Consider the following 24,936-nt stretch of genomic DNA (forward strand, 5'->3'; position numbering starts at 1 on the left):
TGAAAATAATGTCATTAATGACTCAACCTCATGTCGTTCCAAACTCGTAAGACCTCCGTTCATCTTGGAAACACAGTTTAAGATATTTTAGATGTAGTCCGAGATCTTGCTGACCCTTCATTGAAAATCTATGTACGATATAAAGTCCATGTCCAGAATGGTAAAAAAACATCATCAAGGTATTCCATGTGACATCAGTGGTTCAGTTAGAATGTGTTGAAGCATCGAAAATACATAAAAATAACAAAAATTATGACTTTATTCAGCAGTGTCTTCTCTTATGTGTCTGTTGTGAAGCGCATGCACAAGACTGAAGCACAGAAATAAATGGTGCTAATCTTTATGTTCAAAACGCTACAAAACTCTCAATGATGAAAAAGAAAAAAACATAGAAACAAAATTAATTTCCATTTTGTTTTGTTTATGTCTAAATAACAACAACATATCGTCTAATCCATACAACAAGTTGTTTGTCACTTCCCTCAAGTATGACCAATAGGAGCTATTACTACATTTGTGCCCCTAAAGGTAGCAGGTGATGCCACAGAAAACTTTTCCTCAATCCAGTGTGGGTTTAGTCTGCATGGTAATTGCCGATTCCTGTATCTCAGCTGGTAAAACATTGTGTTAATAGCACAAAAAGTAATTGGTTCAGTCACACATTCACATATGGGTGATTCTCTCGAAATTAGACTTTTGAGGTGTCATGAAACAGTTTGATAAAAAAAGTAAATGCAAATTAAGAGTATAAAAATAAGAAGCATACAGTTACAAACATCTCTTCATGTACTATTTTGCACATGATTTCAAATGAAATCATACAAAACAATATTGTTGTTTTTTTCCACATTTTAGGGGAACATTTTCATTACCGCAACAGGTCCATGATTGGATTTGGGTTTTTTTGACATGGAAAATTTATAATTAAAAAATCTTAACAATAAAAATCTTCAGTGCATGTTATACTATAAACATTTACAGTAAAGAAACATGCGGTATTTGGTGATCATTGGTAAACATAGAGACAATAATAATGAATAAAAATGTCTCAAAGACCAATTTTCTCATCCTCCGCAATAGTTTTCAATCATTGTTTAAACCCTCAAGTAACTAAAATATTCCAAAAAAAAATTGTTGGAAGGGACATAATTGACTGTGACACTCATGATGGCTACCAGGTAAGCAGTTTCTTATTTTTTCTCTCCAGATAAAAGTTGAGACTTTTTAGTTCTTATTACCGAAACATAAGTTTGTAAATGCATATATTTAATGTAATATCATGTTGCGGTAATGATAATTTTTGATAATGATAATCTAAAAAAAATTTTATAATTCTACAGGAAATATTTTTTAAATCCTCTAAAAATAATGATTATAGTAAGTTTAGACCTTAATCTTATATGTGCAAAAAAATTGGCTTCAAGGGCTTTTTAAAAAATCTGATGCCGTACACCTTCTAAATCTGGATTTTGTTAGAATCACCCATGTACAGATTATGCACTTTAAATAAAAACATCTGTCAAATGCGTAAGTGTAAATTTTTGCAAATAGATGTTGGAAAAATGGTGAGTAAGGGACCGTGTAAAAAGTACCGGCATTACATATAAACACTTTTTCAACTTATATTTTCACTTAAAGTGAGAAGATTTAAGTTGAAAAAGCTTAATTGTATAGGTGTTACCAATTGAAATATATATTTTTTAAATTCACCTTAAAATTTTCACCTAAAGGGAAAAATGTTAAGTTTATAAAACTTACCAATAAAAGTAAGTAGATTCAACTTTCACTTTATATGTATGTATATAGTAAGTAAATAGGCTGTAATAAGCTGCTTGGCCGTATGAACTACGGAGTTATTTTTGTAGGTTGAACAAAATAAATAAAAGGTAATACAGTACAAGCCTTTTTCACACGTTTGAGGGAGACAAAATTGCACATGTTGTGTTCGACAACTGCTTAGCTCTCAGTTGTAGGTCACCTCAACTTCTTGTGACATCACCAGTCAGGTGACAGGGCACGTCTACGAGTGACTGTGAGAGTTTGTTAGCTATTTGTAGGTGTCATTGTGAACTTTCCAGCACGTACATACCACAAGTCAGGAACACTGGCGTTTCTCTGTGAATCCTTTGGGGGATTCTCAAAGGTTGGTTATACACCAGAGCAGCAGGGTAAGCTAAGACCAGATTCCTCAGGCAACCTTCCAAGGTTTGACAGCAATGTTTTTGCAAGCCAGAGTCAGTCTTTTTGTGTATTTTTCTCATCAACGAGCAACTGAATGTCTTGGACACTTTGAGTCAAACGATGACTTAGCGCATCACTCACAAACAGACTAAATAGTTTTTGTGCCACCACAAAAGTGCATTACAAAATACTTCCATAAATATGATCAAGCTCTGCCAAGTTACTACATAGAGGTTTTTCTTCCTCATACACATACGAACAGCCCTGTTTTAATGTTTGTTTGCTTGCTTTTATTTACATCTCCTTGGTGTCAATGCAGCTGGCCAGTGTACGCGCAACACCCTGCCTCCTATAGAGTTGCTTGTAAATGTGACAGACAGATGATATTAATGTGCCCATTCTGTCATAACTAACCCCAGGATCTGTCTCAATGATCACACTATTATCCCGTATAACTTGCATGTAGAGATACACTCCATTAAACTGAAAGCATGTAGTGGTGAGCTTTCATCGCTGTAATTACTGAGCCCATGAGTGAGGTCACTGTATTTGACTAGCTGTGGTTAATGGCTTGTGAAACATTAGTTTAGCTTAGTTTCGAGTCGATCAAAGGCTGTTTTGTAGGACCTCTAGCAAAAACTCAGCATGTTTTAACCTAATGAATGTCTTTCAGAGAGACCGGTAGCGTTCAACTAAATTTAGATGCAAACGGTTTTACGCACGAACAAGGATACGTTTCCATTAGATCAAACAGCAAGACATTCCTGGCTTGGGCTTGAAATCGGAATTTCACAAATAGAATTGAATTTTTATGTAACATTTTTATGCTCCTGAAAACATTTGGCAAAAATCAGTAACCCACATTTTATTATAATTTTTTTTTTTTTATTTAATTTTGTTTTTTAACCCACAAATCACTAATGCTTTTTGCTTTTTACTTGATATTCTCCTGGCAGAGGATGCTTAACCATATCAGCATACCATAAAGCTTTTAAAGTGACGTCTTTGACATGGTCCATAATTCAACACCTAGCAATACCTTAGCAAACACAAAACCACATATTGATGCCCTTTTTAAAATTTTCTTGAAAAAAAAAGGTATTTTGCTGTAATAATGTTTAGTCAAAGAAAAATTTATTTTAGCCTTTTACTTCGTGTTCCCACCATATTATATGCGTTTGAAATATAAATGCCACGTGGCATTGCATTGCAACTGGTTGCTTTTCATTGTTTTTAACTTTAAGACAGAATAAAGATGAGAACCGAAAAAGCTTCTCCAGCAGAGGGAAATGAACAAAGAAAATAAAAAATGGTATGCTTTGTATTCTTGTAAACATTTAGTGAAATTAGGTACAGTTTATCGTTGGGTAATCAAATGAATCACCACCATACACAACACATGGAAACAATCGCGCACATGAGGACTGTTTACAAAATGTTCAGACAGTAAAAACTGCCTGCTCGGATTGGATTCGTGCAATAGTAGCTATTAATCAGTTAATGGTTATTAATTTATATATTTGTTTCTAACAAATTCTTTTTTATTGCCAAATTAAAATATAACACAGTCTGCAGGTCTGCATTCTTTGGCAGAGAGGAGACTGAAAAGCTGAAAGTATGTATTGTTTGCTAAACTAAACCTTAATCCCTATGAAGCCTCTAAAAACAGAAGATATAATGCAAGTTGACGAATCTTTAGATCAACAGATTTTCAGTAATGAACTTTAAAACATTGAGTCTTGTCTTGTTCATAGATACGTAAGAGTAAATGCTTGTAATACATTGTACTCTGTCACAGTGATGGATTAGAATGTCTAGTCACCATCGCCTAAAAGCACGCTCTTAAATCAACAATTCAGTGCCAGGTCTCGACCGGTTGTCTGGACAGAATGCACAGCTAGCAGGTCTTTGTTGTAAATGTAGCCGGAACAGGTCAAAGTTCACGATTTTCCTCAAGGGTAAAAGGTTTTGGATTTCCTTCACATTCTAGTTCCACAAAAGTGGGAAACTGGATATACTTAGTGATTTCTAGACAATGAATGCTGTCAGATTTAAAATCCGCAAACCAGGAAGTAAAGATGAAGAGGTCAGGTGTGAAACTATGATGTTTTGAAAGCTAAACTGGACAGTATTATTGAGAAATAACATTTATAGCGCTAAGAACGTTGAAATAGGCGTTGAACACATGCAATACTACTTCTGGACTACAGGGGTCTGTAAGCAGGCCTTAAAGGGGTGAAAACTTATGTAAACAACATCTTTGTACTCTTTTATGGTGCAGTTGTATAAATCCGGGCACTTCTTGACCTCTTCGCACCATTTCTCATATATTGCCTCCATTGTTGATGTCGATGTAGACCACCTTGTGAATCAAGGCCCCTCAGGACACGGTTGCCACCTTGTGGATTAACCAAATACAGCAAGAAAATAAAATGCGCGTGCAACCTGCATATACAAAGTATGCGTGGTTAAAAAAATCTGGAGTAAGGGCGTACTGGTGAAGCACAGGTCCCACTTTTATGAAACTATTTGGCCACCCGGCACCAGTTTATCTATTTTTACAACTCGCCCGCACCCGCGAATATTAAATAGACATAATATACATTGTAATGTAAATGTAGACAGGCTTTATTTCAGCCTTAAAGTGCTTGGAAACATTGTACACTGGCAACAACATACGCTTATGAACCATAGAAACCAGCAGTGGTGGCTCGTGGGTGCAAATTCAAAATATGTGTTAGGAGTGTCATGTGTGTTGCTTGTGTTTTCAAAATATGTGTTTGTTGCGACATGTGATCCTATGTGCATCACGTGTTTTGTCAAAATAAGTACCTGCTGCACACGTGTCAAAACCGTTAATGATAAGAGATGCTCACGTTCACAAAATTCACGCAAGACACTCTCTTAACAGTAAACATGTTTATGCATGAGATTATGCGAGTATCTGGCAAACACGAGCGTCTCTTTTATCATAAACCCTTTAGACGCGTCTGCAGCAGGCACTTATTTTGACTAGACAAGTGCACGTAGGATTACTTGACGCGCAGAACACATATTTTGAAATTACGAACCACACAATGATGGGCTACATACATTTTGTGACGAACTTCGCACCGGCCGCCACTGGAAACCAGCATGGTCATATTTCTGAGAACCTGTCCCGAACATTAGATTTAGCAGTACAATCTTTTTTTTGGGGGGGGGGGCGTTTTTGCCTTTATTAGATAGATAGTAGGATAGGACAGGAAAGTATATGGTGGAGAGAGGGATACGGGATCGGCAAATTACCTTGTGCCAGGATTCGAACTCGGGTCCCCGAAAGTGCGTCTGCACTATATGTCAGAGCACTGCCCACTACGCCATTGGCCTACGTATTGTAACCGTATCAAAGAACCTAATTAAATATGAAAATGTATATTCCCAAATATTTTATATAGGCTATAGGGAATTGCACGCAACATTCCTGTGTTTTTTTAAAGTTTGTTTTAAATGACCTGCCTAAGTGACAATTTCTTTACCCGACACGCAGTTTACCTGGGGGGCCCGCGGGTTATGAGACGACCTGCGCATCCTAGTTCGTACTATTCTGATTACGAAATTTGCGTACTGTACACAGACCCTTGCATATGCGTTAATATTGAATTATATCCACGCATTAAGATGTTTCGTCATCGCTAGCATCATTTACTACCATTATTAAGCTTGGAAGAGCCAGGAAATTTTCTAATATAACTCAGATTGTGTTCATCTGAAAGATGATAGTCATCTGCATCTTGAATGGCTTGAAGATGAGTAAATCCTGTGATAATTTTAATTTTTCACTGAACTATCCTTTTAATTCCAAGACTTGTTTGGACCAATAGTTAACATTCTCAAAGATTCTCAAACCTAGAGCATTTCCATGGATCTGACTCTTTCACGGAGACCCTTGTGACCCTTCACTAATGTGTAAGAGTTCACAATAGTTGCGTTTCACTTAATCTCATTCTCAGTGTAAGTGTTGTCCGACACAACGATGACCCTGAAGACAAGAGACTGTCTTCAAATAGCATTCCTCGTAGACATCTGTAGACATCCTGGCTTTGGAGTGTTGGTGTGATTTTGTGGTTGTGTTTGAGCGTGTTGGTGTGACAACTAAAATGTAGAAGCTTCCTTCTTATTCTGGTGGCTGTGAATGATTCAGTGCATGTGTGTGTGCATATGTCTGGGGCTTGTGAATGTGAAGGAAGACCCTCCTCTCAGATTTCCCCAAAACCACAAACTTGTACAATCATCAGACGTCTTCACGCAAAGTCTACAGGACAAGCACGTGGAGGATCGATGTTAAACACGTGGAAAGGAAGTGAATAAGAGGGCAGAAACGCTCACTTGATTTCCACCGCACGTCTGCACCAGATGCCATCGCCTCTCTCTCATCCACATCTCGAAGCCCTGCTGAGCAACACTAGCGGCATGTAAATATTTTCATATCTGGATTCTGTGAACGTCTAATGAAGGTGGTTTTGTCCCAGCTGGCACGTCAGCAAGTGAGGAACGTCTGGATCATGAAGGTCTTGCTTCCCTTTCCACCCCCATCCAATGCAGTCCTGCTGCTACTGTTTCCATTGCTCACACATTGACCGTCTGCTCTTAAATGCAGTCATATATGCACATGGTTTCTCACTTATATGAATGACTGTAACCCACTTGTGCTTATGTTTTGGATACATGAATGTATATGAGCTGACAAGATGACATATACAGTAAGAGTCTCAAAGACCTTACTGTGGAATCTCATTTCTAAAGCATGTGTACAGTAATACACATTGAGTTTATTTAAAGCTGGTTAATAACTTCCCAGGTTAGTTTAATACAGCAATGGTGGACCATGGTGCATATAAAGCCAGGGGCAGTAAATTCAGTTTCAAAAGAGGCAGTTTTGTTTTGGATTAACAAAGAAATTCCCCCAAAACAAAACCTTGGACTTGAGGTCTGATCTTCTTAAATTGTCATCTTGTCGGTCAGATGACATCTTTCAGTAATCCATTATTGATGATCAACGCATGTCACGTCTTGGACCAGACATTCTTCAAACTTCACAGTTTGTTGGTTTTTGTATGTTAGATTATTTCTCAATGTCTCAGTCTTGTCTTGGTTTTGCTTTACCTTGGTCTTGTCTTGGTCTCAACACACTCTGGGTTTGGTCTCCAAACACTCTGGTCTTGGTCATGTCTTGGCTTCAACACACTCTGGTCTCTGTATTTTTTTTAGTCTCAATACACTTTGGTCTTGTTTTGGTCTCAACACTTTCTGGTCTTCGTCATGTCTTGGTTTCAAGATACTCTGGTCTTGGTCTCAACACACTCTGGTCTTGGCCTTGTTTTGGTCTTAACACACTCTGGATCTGGGTCTTGTCTTAGTCTCAACACACTTTGTTATGGGTCTTGTTTTAGTCTCAACAAACTATCGTCTTGGTCTCAACACACTCTGGTCTTGTCTTAGTCTCAACACACTATGTTATGGGTCTTGTTTTAGTCTGAACACACTCAGGCCTTGGTCTTGTCTTAGTTTTTACACACTTTGGTCTTGTTTTGGCCTCAACACACTCTGGTCTTGTGTTAGTCTTAACACACTTATGTCTTGATCTTGTCTTAATCTCAGCCCCTCTAAGTCTTGCTCTTGTCTTGCCCCTGACACACTCTGGTCTTGGCCTTGTTTTGGTATTAACACACTCTGGATCTTGGTCTTGTCTTAGTCTCCACACACTTTGATCTTGTTTTGGGCTCAACACACTCTGGTCTTGTGTTAGTCTTAACACACTTTGGTCTTGATCTTGTTTTGGTCTCAACAAATTCTGGTCTTGGTCTTGTGTTAGTCTTAACACAGTTTGGTCTTGATCTTGTCTTGATCTCAGCCCCTCTAAAGGGCGATTTATAGTTGTGCGTAGGTCCTACGGCGTAGCAGCGACGGCGTAGGTTCCACGTCGGTTTTCATTTATACTTGTGCGTCGCCGTCCGCGTCGACGTGCAAACACACGCGAAACCGCTGGTTGGCAGTAATCACGCGTGTAACCACAGTAGCAGTAGAAGTTGTCACAGAAGAAGAAGCTAAGCAAGTTAACCCACAAACGAAGAAGAAATAGCAACTTGTTGTGTATAATTTGAGGAGACCAGCAAAGATGGAAGTAAATAAACAGCGACTTATGTTGCAGTTTGAGTTAAATCACTCCTCAACTTGGCTCATCTTTGTTTTCACCGTCTCAAACGGAAATACCTATGACGCATTTTTTTTACCTGACGGGAGGGGTTCTGGTGGACCAATCACAGAGCTTGCGGTCCGCGTAGAGCCGACGCGCTGTTAGAAATTTTGTGAGGTGCGCGTCAGGCTACGCAGAACTACGGCGTAGGACCTACGCACGACTATAAATCGCCCTTAAGACTTGCTCTTGTCTTGCCCCTGACACACTCTGGTCTTGGTCTTATCTTGATCTCAACACACTCTGTTCTTGGTCTTGTCTTAGTCTCCACACACTTTGTTCTTGTTTTGGCCTCAACACACTCTGGTCTTTCTTGTGTTAGTCTTAACACACTTTGGTCTTGGTCTTGTTTTTGGTCTTAACCCCTCAAAGTCTTGATTTAATCTTAGTCTCAACACACTTTGTTATGGGTCTTGTTTTAGTCTGAACACACTTTAGTCTTCGTCTTGTTTTGGTCTCAACACACTTTGGTCTTGATCTTGTCTTGCTCTTGTCTTGCCCCTGACACACTCTGGTCTTGGCCTTGTTTTGGTCTTAACACACTCTGGATTTTGGTCTTGTCTAAGTCTCCACACACTTTGATCTTGTTTGGGCCTCAACACACTCTGGTTTTGGTCTTGTGTTAGTCTTAATACACTTTGATCTTGTCTTGATCTCAGCCCCTCTAAGTCTTGCTCTTGTCTTGCCCCTGACACACTCTGGTCTTGGTCTTATCTTGATCTCAACACACTCTGTTCTTGGTCTTGTCTTAGTCTCCACACACTTTGTTCTTGTTTTGGCCTCAACACACTCTGGTCTTTCTTGTGTTAGTCTTAACACACTTTGGTCTTGGTCTTGTTTTTGGTCTCAACAAATTCTGGTCTTGGTCTCGTATTTATGTGTTAATGACTCTTAATTTATTTTTTAGACACCCCATAACCATTATTTGTTTATCACATTATAGTTTTAGTGATTTATTTTATTGATGTAAACACAACTCTGTTCATATAAATATTAATTACATTTTTCCACCTGGATTTTCCATCAGCACAGCTTGTTTATATAAGATGCATTGTATTTCACTTGTCACAGCAGATCAACCTGTTGAAAGACTTATGTGGGAAAAACCTGAGCGCGATCAAACAGGATGTCTTGGGTGTAAAAATATATAATGAAAGGTGTTTGGTCTGGACTTTAGGCGGAGGTCACGCTGTAAGGGAACATACGTGCGCTCTTCCTCGTAGCTTGCAGGATGAACCCTACTCACGCCTCTCAACATCAACACTCAGCTCTTTGGTTTCCTACAGCATTTCAGAAGTAAAGCAAACAGTGATGTGTCTGAACTGAGTGCCCACTTCAACCAAACCCAACCCATTAGTCTGGACTTTATATAGTAATATTTACATTAAAATCAGATCTTGCTCACTGTGCGTCTAGAGCATTGCGTTGTTTCATGGTCTTTGAGGCCTCGACATTCCTTTAGCTCCGCTTTGCCGGCCAACCTCTATTTCTCTCTCTCTCTCTCACACACACACACACACACACACACACACACACACACACACACACACACACACACACACACACACACACACTATCCATATTAAACATTACCACATGAGTTAAATTAGATATGAAAGACCTTGTCTCCCCACTTTCCTGTATTATGGTTACCATGATCATTTAAATCTTTAAATCTTTGTCCAATAACCTCCTCCTAGACAGAACAGCGATATTAATACTACACATCTGAAACATTCCTTTTAGTTGATATCATAACAGAAAGCCCTTACATTATGGGTCCATGTGAGTGATATTTTTCTTCAGCTAACAAAAATACTTTTTCAATTTTACGAATTTAACGTCTCATATCCTTTTTACGCTATGTTCTGTGGTCTAAAGAGTGTGAATGAAATGGATGACTGATTCATGTGCTATTTTAATTCAAGTTCACTGAGGTTAAATACACAACAGAATCTAAGTCAACCACTGCAATGTATTGAGAGCATTTATAATGATGCATTTCAACTAAAGTGACAACATTTGCTGGTCAAATTCCTATATTGACCCAGTTTTTTACATCATATCTGGTCAACATTCTCAGTTGTGGGTCTGGCTCCTCAATATGTCCCTCAAATTCCACCCTGGAGGGGTGGAAGACAGCCAGATAAATCTTATTAAAATGACTAAAACTTTCCCAAAGTTCCCAAGTAAACTATTAATCTTCACACTGATGCATTGTGGGAATTCTGGAAGTTCATTAAGCACTCTTTTGCTTTCACCACAGACCATTGAAGAAAGGGTAGAAGAAATCCGTATGCGACCCATATCGTCCCACCTTAAGCGGATCCCCGTCACGGAGGGGTACGTGGAGGTGAAGGAACGAGGAAAGTGGAGGCAGATCTGTGATGAACAGTGGACACCAATGAACAGCCGAGTTGTCTGTGGGATGTACGGATTCCCCGGAGAGAAGAAATACAGCAACAAAATCTACAAGTAAGGAAAAGTCCCTTTTCTCATAGTGAACTCCAGCACGGAATCACAAAAATAATTTCAGATCAAATCTGCTGCATGCATTGTTCTGCTTTGTAGGAAAAGAGGGACCATGAGCCATGCATGAACTTTTTTCCTATTAGGAAAAAAATATAGTTGAAGAAAACATACTAAAGTATTAAACCATGGAAGTGATTGTTTCATGAGTTTAGCAGTTGTCCTCAGATGCATGTGAACTCCCTTTTCTAGTGAATCATGTCCAGATTGCCAGAATGTTTCCCAACATACTTCTTGGCTGCTTTCCATTCAGAAGAGAACATTGTGTTTTCCCTGTTAGGGACACTGTAAAGTTTTCCTAGGATAAATTATTTACATAAAAGTTTTCCTATTGTAAAAAACTTATACAAATATGCAATATTAACCCACTAAATTAAAAGCCATATCATGTTCATGTATGTGACCCAGTCTATAAAAACCTAGCAAAAGTAATTTTTTGTGATTTACTGTTTTCTACATAAAATCATGCTACATACTACACTGTCAGAAATAAAGGTACAAAACTGAACATTTTCTGTCACTGGGGCTGTACCCTTAGTTTCCGTTTGGTACCTTTACAGGAATACAAAACAGAATACAATTTCGGGTAGATTACCGTACCTTAAGGACCAACATTGTTAGAAAAAGTCCAAATATGTACCCTAGCTGTCAGTGGGGCAGCACCCTTTAAAAAGGGAATTGTATGGACCATTAGGTACAGATATGTAAACATTTAGTACCAATATGTACCTTTGAGATACTAATATGTATTTTTGAGGTACTAATAACCTCTCTTTGGTCCCAGCATGTACTTCTGAGGTACTAAAATGAAATCCTTTGGTGCAAAGCTGTACTTTTTGAAAGGCTACAGCCCCAGTGACAGAAAAGGTACAGTTTTGTAAATGTATTTCTGAGAGTGCAAGAAAATTATGTAAAATATAACCTTGATAACTTTAATATTGACTTAAATATTGAAATCGGAACTAATTAGATTATGAGACTTTAGCCTGCACTGTAAAAAAATACTTTGCTGCCTTAAAATTTTTTGTTAAATCAACTCAGATTTACAAGTCATGTCAACAGAGATGAGTTGTCACAACTTATAAAATTAAGTTTACTTTTCTTAACTATATTTTATAAGTTATAACAACTCACCTGTAGTTATAACAACTCATCTCTAGTCAAGATAAATAATAGTAAGTTGAAATGACTTATTAATCCGAGTTGATTCAACAAAACATTTTAAGGCAGCAAAGTATTTTTTACAGTGTGGCTTTCACAGACAGGGTCACATATTTATAGAAACTGAACATTCCTGAAAATAAATTTAAAATGTTTATCTCATTTTTCTGTGTTTTCCTATTTATGCATTTATTTATACATCAAGCCACGTACTAAAGAAAGAATGATATTTAAACTAAGGTGAGGTATGTGTGTTTGCTGAAACAAGGGGGGGTGGTTAAATCTCTGGGCCTTTTCTTTTAGAAACATCCCGAGGCACAAACATTTCAATATACACTTGTTTTCTCTTCCCCTTTCCTCCGACAGCTTGTTTAATCACACCCTTAAAATGAAATGGTTTCTTTTTTTGCCCACCCTCAAACACATGAGGTGTGGTTGTCCATTGGCAGGTTTGACCGGTGAAGTGCTTCTTTTAGCTGCCGTATTGAAAGGTTTCTCTGTTAGTTTATAGCATTTACCAAAACTGTAAAACAAGCAAGGAATCTGCAAAATATGTAATGATTTCCAGGAACATCTGTAACAAAAAAAATAAAAATGCAGCATAAAGTAAAAATAACTTGGTTTTGCAAGTCAGTTTTACTATTTAAAATTTTGACTGGTGAAAAGTTGAACAAGTTGAAATTGTTTAACTTAATTTGTTAAGCTAAAGTAACATAAATATATATGTAGATTTTTTTACAGTGTGGCAGTTAACAGCAATTAACAAGAATTTTGACTAAGATTCTCAGTTTGTAAAAACTACAAAACAGTAAAAAATTGTGCAAACAGTAACCTGTTTCACTTACAATAGACGGTTTCAGCAGTAACAACATAAACAAGCGGCTTTCATGGTCAACACGTAACTTCCAGTAAACTCAGCACAGCAAACAACACATAGATTACATAGGAAACCAAAACATTTGTTATTTTCAACGAGGTATTTGTTCACGAGTTCAGTTTAGTAACTAGTCAGACCATAAAAAAACTGAAACCCGAAGTAAAGTTCGGCCATCAGACGCATATCGTGTCATTGCATGTGCGTCCGATGAAACCATCTATACATCCATAATAAGCACAAAAGGTGTCACTGGGGCATTGGTTGCAATTCAAGGGGGTCGTACACCGGACGAGAAGCGTCGCGTCGCGTCTAGAACAACTCTGAGGTATCGTACACCGAAAGTGCACATTAAATAGCGCAAGCTTCAAATCAAATAGCGTCTACTTCAAAATGCAAAATATACGTTAGCAGCCAATGTTAATCACTAACGATTTGGGACAAATATGATGTTATTTAATGTTAAACTATGTGAGTGGCGCTCTGTGGCGCGACAGGGATTTGAGCAACTTTCTGAGTCATAGCTGGACAACGCGGACAGGCGCCACCGGTTGGCGCCAGTGTGCATATACTCATAGAAAACAATGCGTTCGATTTGAGCTGCGTGTCTGGTGTGCGACCCCCTTCAGTTTCACCCCTAGATGCTGCTAAAAATCATTTAGTGGACCTGTAAAACAATAGTTCATGCAAAACTAAAAGTTTGCTTATTAACTCTTTCCCCACAAGCGTTTTAATTTTTTCAAAAAGTTGCCAGCCAGTGGCAGCATTTTTTATAATTTTTCGCAAAAGTTTAATGCCTTCCAGAAAATGTTCTTCTTTGAATATGTAAATATACAATATATCAAATGAAAGAACAGTTTCTCTTTTTCTCTTAATTGACGAGTTAACTTGTCAATGGCAGGGAAAGTGTTAATAAAGTTAATTTACTCAACCTCAGGCCATTGGAGATGCAGGTGACAATTCTGTACTCAATAGAACAATATAGAAAATTTCACCACGGTTTAAGCTAAAAAAAAATATTCTACCAAAGCAAAAAAAGGTTTCAGTTGAACTTTTCCTTTAATCTTTGAATGCAGAATATTCGTTTAATCAGCTCGGAAGACAGGACAGAAGTTTTGCACGCTTTTTGTTGAGGTATAAAGCACAAAGAGTTTCAAGTTGGACATGCTGGACTTATTATCTGGTCTGCTGATCTGAAGAAACCTGCTGGGTGCACAGATTGTTTGAATCAAGATGGTTAGTGACCATTGCTGACCTAGGACTTTCTCTGGGCTCTGTACATACAGTAACATATGAGAGGAGTTTTTTCAGGCTTACTGTTAATGTAGCGTAGCTGCCACAGGCGATGTCCAATCCCTATAATATTCAGTATTATGTTGTTAGAGATGCAAAAACAGATTCTATAAGGTGCAGAATGCATTATTAACACCAATGTATAGCTTTATTAATAATTTGAAATGACATGTGTGTTATAATTATTTTATAGCAAAACTGAAGCGTCTCTTTGTTGCGTTTCAGATCCATTTCCATGCGGAGGAAAAAAAACTACTGGGGTTTTTCTGTGAACTGTACAGGAAATGAAGCCCAACTGTCGAGCTGTAAGTTGGGCAAACCCCTGGGGCCAAAGAGAAATGACACCTGTGGACGTGGTCTACCTGTGGTAGTGAGCTGTGTGCCTGGAAGAGCTTTTGCCCCCTCGTCCTCTGTTGGTTTCCGAAAGGCCTACAGACCGGCGGTTAGTCGCATGCATCTAAACAAATGACATCAGCCTCATGATTTAATTGGCCTTGGTTACTAACGCTGCTCAAAGGCTATTTAAAGTGACAGCGCAATAAAAATACCTCGGCTAGGAATCTACAATTACATCACGAAGGAAAAACGTTTTTGATGTCTTCAGTCGCATGCTTTCCGATTAGTAATAGTGTCACCTAGCTAGTGTTTTTGTTGTTGCAATTCACTTTCCATTTTGTATTTCAATGAGGGTGTGAAAATCATATGTTGATTTCAGGAAAGAATTCATCCTTTTTTCCTTGGAATCATTACACTCATTCAGCCTGGAAAAAGCACATGCAAAGTCATGTAGTACAATAAATCACACATTTCCTATTGGGATGAAAGAGAGATTACATAATGTTGAACACAATTGCAGAGCGCTGATGTGAGCGTGTTTATACAGGCAATGGAACAACAGTCAGTCAATGCCAATTACCTTAAACAGATCCATAAGCAGACGACCAGACTGAACAAACACAAGAGTGATTAAGGATTTTTTCCGGCTTGCTGTACATGTATTTGTTGAGGATGAGACCTGGCACCCTCTGCATTTATCTGTGATCACCTTAAACGGCCATTGTCAGTGTTGTTTAAAGCTGCAATCAGTCATTTTATAGACTCTATATCGCCATCTCTGTTTAAAAGATAAAACTGCAGGTTACTTTTTGTACTAAACTTTTCTTACTTTACATTCATTATACAATGTTGCTGTTATTGTCATGTAATTTGATTCAACGGATTTATTTCCCTTACGTCTGATATCCCAGGAACCCTTGGTGCGTTTGCGAGGAGGTGCGAACACCGGTGAGGGGAGAGTGGAGGTACTGAAGAATGGAGTCTGGGGGACGGTGTGTGATGATAACTGGAACCTGAAGGCCGCCACTGTTGTGTGTCGAGAGCTGGGATATGGCAGCGCCAAAGAGGCTTTTACTGGAGCGAAGTTAGGACAAGGTCAGTGTGCTTCTCCACACGTTACATCAAAAATGAAGTTATGTTAAAACAATGACTGTATTGGTTTATAACTGCAGAACTCTAAATTCTATAATGGTACACCCATTGCCAGGGTGTATTGTTATTGCAAATCATTTACAAAACATGTACATTAATCATGCATGTTTTTCTTTTCTAAACACTTGAAATAAAATGACAGCACCAGCAGCAGCCTTTGTCTCTGGCATTCACCAGATGGTCATGGATCACAGCCTTTAAAAATATCTTTGATCAGATGCATAAGAGCATTCCTGGTCTTCAGTGTCCTGAAACATCTGTTCTCCAACTGTAGACGTGAGCAAAGAGCTGAACAACAGCAGGGTTTCCCGCAGAATATTTCAGTTAAGGCAGCCCGCCTAAGCTTGGAAACCCTACCGCCTTAACTAGCTCTACCCAAAAAAAAAAAAAATCGCTGCACAAAAGGCCGTCAAGTGCATCTCAGAGAATAGCGCGTATACGCGCATCACACCGCATGCGGGGACGCGCGCCACACAGCCGAAATGAGAAAGACGTGGTCCGTCATTGTCTGGAGGATAGCCAGTTGATAACACGTGTCCGTGAGAACTGTAAGTGGACTTATGCTTTGGGTTTATTTAAGCCTGTTATTGTATTAGTCTATAGTTCTAACTAATTTAACTCTTTCACCGCCAGCGTTTTTTTAAAAAAGTTGCCAGCCAGCGCCAGCGTTTTTCATGATTTTCACCAAAGTTTAATGCCTTCCAGAAAATGTTCTTCTTTAAATATATAAACATACAATATACCAAATGAAAGAACAGACCCTCTGCTTTCAAACAAAAAAAAACAGTTTCATCAGTGGTTCTTTTGTAATCAGCTTTTGAATATGGGTAGGTTTCTGCAAAAACACCACATTTTGAGCAAAAAGCAGAGATAATTCCATTTTTGTGACTGACTTTTCATAGAGATCCCATTCAGAGCGATCTTTAAAACAGACACGGACATGCAGCCACTTGCCATAGGGCAATACTTCCGGGTTTAAAAAGTTGCGGAATTGCGGAAAGACAGAAAATCTCGTCATTGGCGGGGAACGTTTTCTCTTAATTGACGAGATATCTCGTCAATGGCGGTGAAAGAGTTAAAGTAAGTTAGCTTGTGATTTTGTTGTTTGAGCAACTGCTAGCTAGGTTTCACGTGCCTGTTGATTAGATATAATTGTTGAGCGCTCTGCCCACGTTATTTATGTACATTATTTACATGCTACAGTAGTTACACTCCTTTAAGATAATGTAATTAATAGTGGGAAATAATCAGTTTTTACAATTTTTGCGCTATCTATCATCGTTTGCCAGACGTTCTACAACATCTGGTTTAGTTTGTGTTTATTAACCCTTTAGTTTCACTTCATCACACAGCTATTCCCATGTTAAATGTTAAAAACATTTAAATTCATTAATAATCTATTATGTGTTCATTTTTGTCATAGTTTCTTCAAAATTAAGTTTTATTTGAGTGTTTTAAAAATAAATATTTTATTTATTAATTTTATTAAAATATTTTAAGCTTCATCATGACGCATACGCCCCGCCTCTTTGATTGACACGCCCTTGGCCCTGCCCACCAGCCCAACCCTACCACCTTAAATAACAAATTTTCTAAAGTTTGGACAGGTTCTTATAATAAATGTTCAAAATTTAGTGGATTTATCGTGAGATGCCATGAATATCCATACATACTCAATTTCGTACTGCCTTTCTGTCTGTCTGTCTATCTCTTGTACTGCCTTTCTATCTGTCTATTTTCTAATATATATATATATATATATATATATATATATATATATATATATATATATGAAGAGTTTGGTTCCAAAACGCAATAAATCCATTTTGACAAATTTTGGTAAAAACGTGTTTTCTATACCAAGAAAGTGACAAGATGAAAACCCCTATTTTCTGTTACAAACTTTCACATAGCATCTTTAGGTTATAAAAACATAAAAAATTCAAATCCATAACTTGATTTTCAAAGATTTATTATAAAAACTGATAATTTTTTCCACAAAATGCAATAAATCGTTTTTATTCAAAATGCTATAAATCTATTGAATCAATAGCCTATATAAATGTGCATTCATCTTTGCCATGTTATATTCATTTAGTTGACTAGTTGTACACACTAATTAAAAATATAAACATTAATGTCATTAATCAAAACACTTACTTTGTCATATTAAGAAGAACACTGTCATTGCTGCGGTTATACTTGACGTCATGGCTTAACGTTTTTCACAGCGATCAGCTGTAAAATGTTTTGGTCCTGCTCAATTTTCATTGACTTTGAGTAAAATTATGGAAAGATTTTCATAAGATCCCCTGGGGTCAATGTGTTATCATGACAGAAACTTGATGCTGTCGGCCCGGACAAACAAGCACCCGTCTCTTGCGAAAATTATTAGATGTTGATGGCTTACGTTTCTTTCCCGTCACAGAAAGCCATCACAGGTTTATCAATGCCATTAAAGTATTATTTTGTTTTTGTTTGTTTGCTGATCAGGAAGTACATAGTAGATGAGGAAAACTAGGATTCCGCGCCGCCATTGTTTGTTTACATTGCGTGAATGGTGCGTCTGTCTGTCTGTCCATCTATCTATCTTTCTATATCTATATATCTGCCTTGTCTATATGTCTATATCTCTGTCTGTCTATCTTTCTATATATCTGCCTTATCTGTTTGTCTATATGTCTATTTCTCTGTATGTCTGTCTGTCTGTCTCTCTCTCTCTCTGTCTGTCTGTCTTTCTATCTATCTGTCTGTCTGTCTATCTGTCCGTCCGTCTAACAGTCTCTGTCTATCTATCTGTCTGTCTGTCTGTCCGTCCATCCATCCATCCATCCATCTATCTTTTTATATCAGTCTATCTATCTTTCTATATATCTGCCTTATCTGTTTGTCTATGTGTCTATTTCTCTGTCTGTCTGTCTATTTCTCTGTCTGTCTGTCTCTCTCTCTCTCTCTCTCTCTCTCTCTCTGTCTGTCTTTCTATCTATCTGTCTGTCTGTCCGTCCGTCCATCCATCTATCTATCTACTGTATCTATCTGTCCGTCCGTCCGTCCATCCATCCATCTTTTTTATCTGTCTGTCTGTCTGTCTGTCTATCTATCTATCTATCTATCTAATTTTTTTATCTGTCTGTCTGTCCGTCCGTCCGTCCATCCATCCATCTATCCATCTATCTTTTTCATCTGTCTATCTATCTGTCCGTCCGTCCGTCCGTCCATCTATCTTTTTCATCTGTCTATCTGTCCATCCGTCCGTCCGTCCATCCATCTATCTTTTTCATCTGTCTATCTGTCTGTCTGTCCGTCCATCCATCCATCCATCCATCTATCTGTCTCTGTCTGTCTGTCTGTCCATCCTTTAATCAACCTCTGTCTATCTATCTGTCTGTCCATTGATCCATCCATCCATCTGCCTCTATATCTGTCTATATCTCTGTCTGTCTGTCCGTCCGTCAGTCTATCAATCTCTGTCTATCTATTTGTCCGTCTGTCCATCCATCCATCTATCTGCCTGTATATTTGTCTATGTCTGTCTGTCTGTCTGTCCGTCTGTCTATCTATCTGTTTAACTTTCTTTATTTGTCTGTCTATCTTTCTAAATCTGTCGATCCATCCATCCGTCCATCTACAGTGTTTCCCACAGGATTTTGAGATACTGTGGCGGTGATGACGTCACACACTGATTAGCATATATGTGACGTCATTGTGTCATGTTTTACTCTTTGATCCGTCACATTATATTGCATTTTAACACAACTGAATGCTATTTTTACATAGTTTCTATTCTGTTGTCTATAAAAATAGTGACTAAACAGGACCCAGTAACGACCCACGACTCAGTAACTCTTTGTTGAATCCAATCAGCTCTTTCTTTAACTGCTGCTAAAAACGCGACATTGTCTGAAAAAATCATCATACATTTACATTGAGGGTGTACTGATGTTGCTCTTCTCATCAGTGTTGTTGTGTTATGAGCGCTTTTTTATTTGAAATACGAGTGGTAGTTTTATTGTATATCGCGTATAGCGCAAACAATTTGTTGCAAATTCAGAAATATGAGAGAATAAACGGTTGCTGTTACTACAGAACACGTGCATGGGCATGCCGCGGTCGGGAGAGAGCTCGGACACAGACTCACATCAGAATGGGTATGTGTGGGAAACACTACTGCTAACCTTTTGTTAAGTTACTCTCACAAAGAACTTGATGAGCCGTAACATCCGTGACTGTTGACGTTTACTCGAAAAAGAGAAAGAACACGGAGGAACACGGAGTTAAATACTTTTCACTGTTATGTGAGAGAGGCGCAGGCGCGTAGCAAAGAGAGGTGAGGGGGGCGGAGGCGCGCGCTGTTGGCGCTGCACACAACGAGAGAGGGAGGATGGAGGCACGCTGAGCGCTCGCTGCAATGAATCTATCTATCTCTGTTGGTCTGTCTGTCTCTCTATCTATCCGTCTGTCTTTCAATCTGTCTGTCTGTCTGTCTATCTATCCATCCATCCATCCATCCATCCATCCCTCTATCCATCCATCCATCCATCCCTCTATCCATCCATTCATCCATCTATCCCTCTATCTATCTATCCCTCCATCCATCCATCCCTCCATCCATCCATCCCTGTATCTATCCCTCCATCTATCCCTCCATCTATCCCTCCATCTATCCCTCCATCTATCCATCCATCTATCCATCCATCTATCCATCCATCCATCCATCCATCCATCCCTCTATCTATCTATCTATCTATCTATCTATCTATCCCTCTATCTATCTATCCATCTTTCCATCTATCCATCTATCTATCCATCCATCTATCTATCCATCCATCTATCTATCCATCCCTCTACCTATCTCTCTATCTCTCTATCTCTCTATCTATCCATCCATCCATCCATCCATCTATCTATCTATCCCTCTATCTATCTATCCCTCTACCTATCCCTCTATCTATCTCTCTATCTCTCCATCCATCCATCCATCCATCCATCCATCCATCCATCCATCTATCTGTCTATCTATGTGTGTCTGTCAGTCAGGTGATCGGTGTGTCTATGTCTATGCAATGCAGTGGCTATCTAACAACAAGAAGTTATGGTACCAAATATCATAGGAATCATATTGCATTGCTCCACAAGGGATATTTTGATGATTTATTGCCTGTTTGAGTGCAAACTGGCATAATCAATCTTCAACTTCACTGTTATGCTCAGCTATGAGTATAAAAACTTCAGAGCAGTTCCAAAACTGCTTGGATTCATTTTACAAGTTGTTCTTCCCATTCACTTCCCAAGGCTTTTTCCAGGACTTTAAGTCCTTATTTTCTCATGTGCTCAATACTCTTGTCAATAACAGACAGGGATGGAACATCACCATGACTCTTTGCTTTTTGTACAGACTAAACAAATACAAACACTCTTCAGCTCTCCCAAGATACAACACACATCCTGAAGGGAGACCCAGTTCCTGTCATCTGCAAAGATCTTTTTGGCAAATCCTACTGATTTTGATATGCAAATGACTAATGTTTCAAATATGACAGCTGGTTGATTTTTATTGAGAATTCACTCTTAAATATCCTTTGGGCTCCGAGTTGCTTATGGCGGAAAGAAAAATGAAAGATTTATTATCAAAACTGCTTATACCACCATACAGAAGTTACTACCGAGATATCAATAGACTGTGGATCCACACCAGATAAGCTTAAGTCTGTGGCTCTGGTGTGGATCTGGTATGAATCCAGCCCAGAGTCTGTTGGTATCTGGGTAATAAGTTGTAGTTAAACCAGTAAGGGACGATCTATAAATTCTCATCATTGTGGAATTGAGCAAAACATCATTGACCAGGAATGTGTGTGTTTTATTAGGCATGGGTCCGGTCCATATGAACGAAGTGGAGTGCTCTGGATTCGAGAAGTCACTCACTGACTGCTATTTCAATAATGATGCGCTGGGCTGCAGCCATGAGGAAGATGCTGGTGTACGCTGCAATATTCCTGCCATGGGTTTCCAGAACAGGGTGAGAACTTTGAAAATTAAAAAAAATTAAATTGACGTATCAGTAAGATGCATCATAGATGAAAACTATGTCTATGCTAAACACGGTTTGATTCCACCACAACAGATTCGTCTGAGCGGAGGAAGAAACCCATATGAGGGGCGTGTGGAGGTTCTAGCTGAGAAGAATGGTTCCCCGGCGTGGGGAACTGTGTGCAGTGAAAATTGGGGTATCATAGAGGCGATGGTGGTCTGCAGACAACTGGGATTAGGCTTTGCCAGCCACGCATTTCAGGTAAATCTACCTTAAGAGTTAACTTTTTAGATTAGGTATCTAAGCACAGATGTTGATCTTAAAGGGATAGTTCACCGATAAATGACAATTCTGTCATCATTTACTCACCCACAAATTGTTTCAACCTAGTAAAATTTTCTTTGTTCCGCTAAATACAAAAAATTGTAACCAAGCAGATCTGGGGCACCATTGACTTCTATACTGTAGAAAGAATAATACTATGGAAGTGAACGGTGCCTCACATTTAAACAGGTTTGAAGCAAATTGAGGGTGAGTAAATGACGACAGAATAAAATTTTTTCTACGAATCATCCCTTTAAGCAAAAGTCTTCATTTGTTTTTCCATCTTATATCTTTGTGTGGCGTCACCATTTCAACCACCCATGGCCTGGCTGGATTTCCATATAGTCTTATTAAATAATTTTCATTTGAATCACATTTAAATGTGTAGGTTAGATCGAGCCGCCCATCAGCTTTAGCTGATAGCTCAAAAATTATCATTGACAGCCTGGTGACAATTTTACAAAGATGCACATCTTGAAACTATTTATACATTAAAAATCCTATGGAAGGACTAGTTTGATAGGTGCTTTTATGAGTGGAAATTATAAACGTCGGGAAATGCTTCTGCAGGCTAATGCTATGATTAAATGTTATTACTATGATTGGCTCTAATTGAGGCGTATGGCCGCGTGTCAAGGGATTATGGACCTAAATGGCATCGACCTCACAAACCACTTCAATGTAAAGTCACTTGTTTATTAGTCTAATGATAAAATATGTTCCCAGAAACCATCAGGAGCGAGAGAATTTAAGTTATGTAACCAACCCATCGAGAAGCAGAGGATGTTTGTGAATTTGTTTGGGTAACTTCGGTCACGTTTTCAGACCGTCACCAAAGCTCGAAAACTGCAAGATACAACTTCCAGATGTCAGGGTGGTCGTTAAACAAGATTTATCTGACAGTCTGGACCGGTGGGTCTTTCCAGACACCATGTGTGGAAAAAAGGAAAAACGGAGGTGGTGCAAGGAAAAGAGAGAGAGAGTGCGCGTCTGGAAAATTTGACACAATGTGCCCACTCACCCAGTGGTGGGAGTCCAGCAAGCTTATCTTTCAGAAGAGCGAGGGAGGCTATGAGTCAGCTCCGCAAAGCCAAAGACATAACACATGGAAAACTGAATGATTACTCATCATCAACATATGTTTGTACAGTAATACGCATTGAGATAAACTTTCCACGAAGTACAGCATTTGTGCGATTAGGGGAATCTATACACTCTAATCAGAAAGGATCTCAAAAGCAGATGCCCAGGTCACGTTCAAGCTCGAGTAAAAATGTTTATACAGCGCCGTCATTTGGTAGGAAGGTGTAATTGCATCCACGTATTTCATTTCTCCCAGGGTTTGCATGTACAGTAGTGGCCAAAATTTTAACAGGGTTTAAGTTAAGATAGGATGAATCCTTAGTTATATTAAAGGGATAGTATGGCCAAAAATGATATTAAACCCATGATTTACTCACACCCAAGCTGTCAGAGTTGCATATGTCCATCGTTTTTCAGACAAACACATTTTCGGATATTTTATAAAATGTTTTAGATCTTTCAGTTGATTAAATGTAATGTTACGGGGTCCACCCATAGTCCACGACCTTCAAGTCCAAAAAAGTGCGTCCATCCTTCACAAATTAAATCCAAACGGCTCCAGGATGATAAACAAAGGTCTTCTGAGGGTAATCCGCGCAGTGTTGTTGTAGAAATATCCATATTTAAAACTTTATTAACGAAAATAAATACCTTCCGGTAGTGCCGCCATCTTAGTCGCGTCCGCATTCAGGATGAGAGCTTACGCAGCCTACGGAGGCTACTCTGCTGCTGCTCTGTGCCCCCGCCCTCCGAATTTGTCATACGTCACTAAGAAAAGTGCATACACTACGCTAATACTCTCGCCTGAATACAGAGGAGTCTAAGATGGCGGCGCTACCGGAAGGTTAATAAAGTTTTAAATATGGATATTTCTACAACAACACCGTGCTGATTACCCTCAGAAGACCTTTGTTTATCATCCTGGAGCCGTTTGGATTTAATTTGTGAAGGATGGACGCACTTTTTTTGGAATTGAAGGTCGTGGACCCCGTAACATTACATTTAATCAACTGAAAGATCTAAAACATTTTATAAAATATCTGAAAATGTGTTTGTCTGAAAAACAATGGACATATGCAACTCCGACAGCTTGGGGGTGAGTAAATCATGGGTTTAATATCATTTTTGGCCGAACTATCCCTTTAAGACAATTTAAAAAAATATATACTTTTTAAAAAACATAACTGGTGTGCATCTTGAGACAAACCAGTGGCACTGATATATTTTAGGATATATCAAGACAACTCATGCAAAGAGTCCAACTACAGTGTATTAGGGAATCTGGGTTTCATTGAAAAATACAAATAATGTGAATAATTGTGTGTTTGTATAGGAGACATGGTACTGGGCTGGAGATAGCAGTGCTGATAACGTAGTGATGAGTGGAGTGAGATGTTCAGGCACAGAGATGAGTCTCACTCAATGTCTCCATCATGGGAGACATGTCGAATGCCCAAAAGGAGGTGGACGCTTCGCTGCTGGAGTCTCATGCGCAGAGAGTAAGACATTTATATTTGTGCATCTGGCAGATTCATGACCCTCAGTTATCAGTCAGCATGCTAATAGAAGTTATTTTTGCTTTGTCTTTATTATGCTACATTCATATGCATTTGGTAGACAATTTTATCCAAGGTGCAATACTAGCAATACACCTAATCAATAAAAACTTATGGCTTCCCTGGGATCGAACCCTTGGCCTTTGCATTGCTAATGATCTACCATTTGAACTATGGGTATACA

General features: G+C 38.7%; 1 protein-coding gene across 1 annotated transcript in view; it reads left to right on the top strand.

Moving 5' to 3' along the window:
* loxl2a (lysyl oxidase-like 2a) overlaps positions 1 to 24,936 on the top strand; it is a 33,955-nt gene that overhangs the window by 5,514 nt on the left and 3,505 nt on the right. Inside the window, exons 4-9 of the mRNA XM_065290507.2 lie at positions 10,683 to 10,891; positions 14,499 to 14,715; positions 15,521 to 15,704; positions 21,626 to 21,777; positions 21,883 to 22,050; positions 24,530 to 24,695. Coding sequence (XP_065146579.1) covers positions 10,683 to 10,891; positions 14,499 to 14,715; positions 15,521 to 15,704; positions 21,626 to 21,777; positions 21,883 to 22,050; positions 24,530 to 24,695 — 1,096 coding nt within the window. The remainder of the gene's footprint in view (positions 1 to 10,682; positions 10,892 to 14,498; positions 14,716 to 15,520; positions 15,705 to 21,625; positions 21,778 to 21,882; positions 22,051 to 24,529; positions 24,696 to 24,936) is intronic.

The sequence above is a fragment of the Paramisgurnus dabryanus genome, chromosome 10 (genome assembly GCF_030506205.2).
Source record: "Paramisgurnus dabryanus chromosome 10, PD_genome_1.1, whole genome shotgun sequence".
NCBI classification, from domain to species: domain Eukaryota; kingdom Metazoa; phylum Chordata; class Actinopteri; order Cypriniformes; family Cobitidae; genus Paramisgurnus; species Paramisgurnus dabryanus.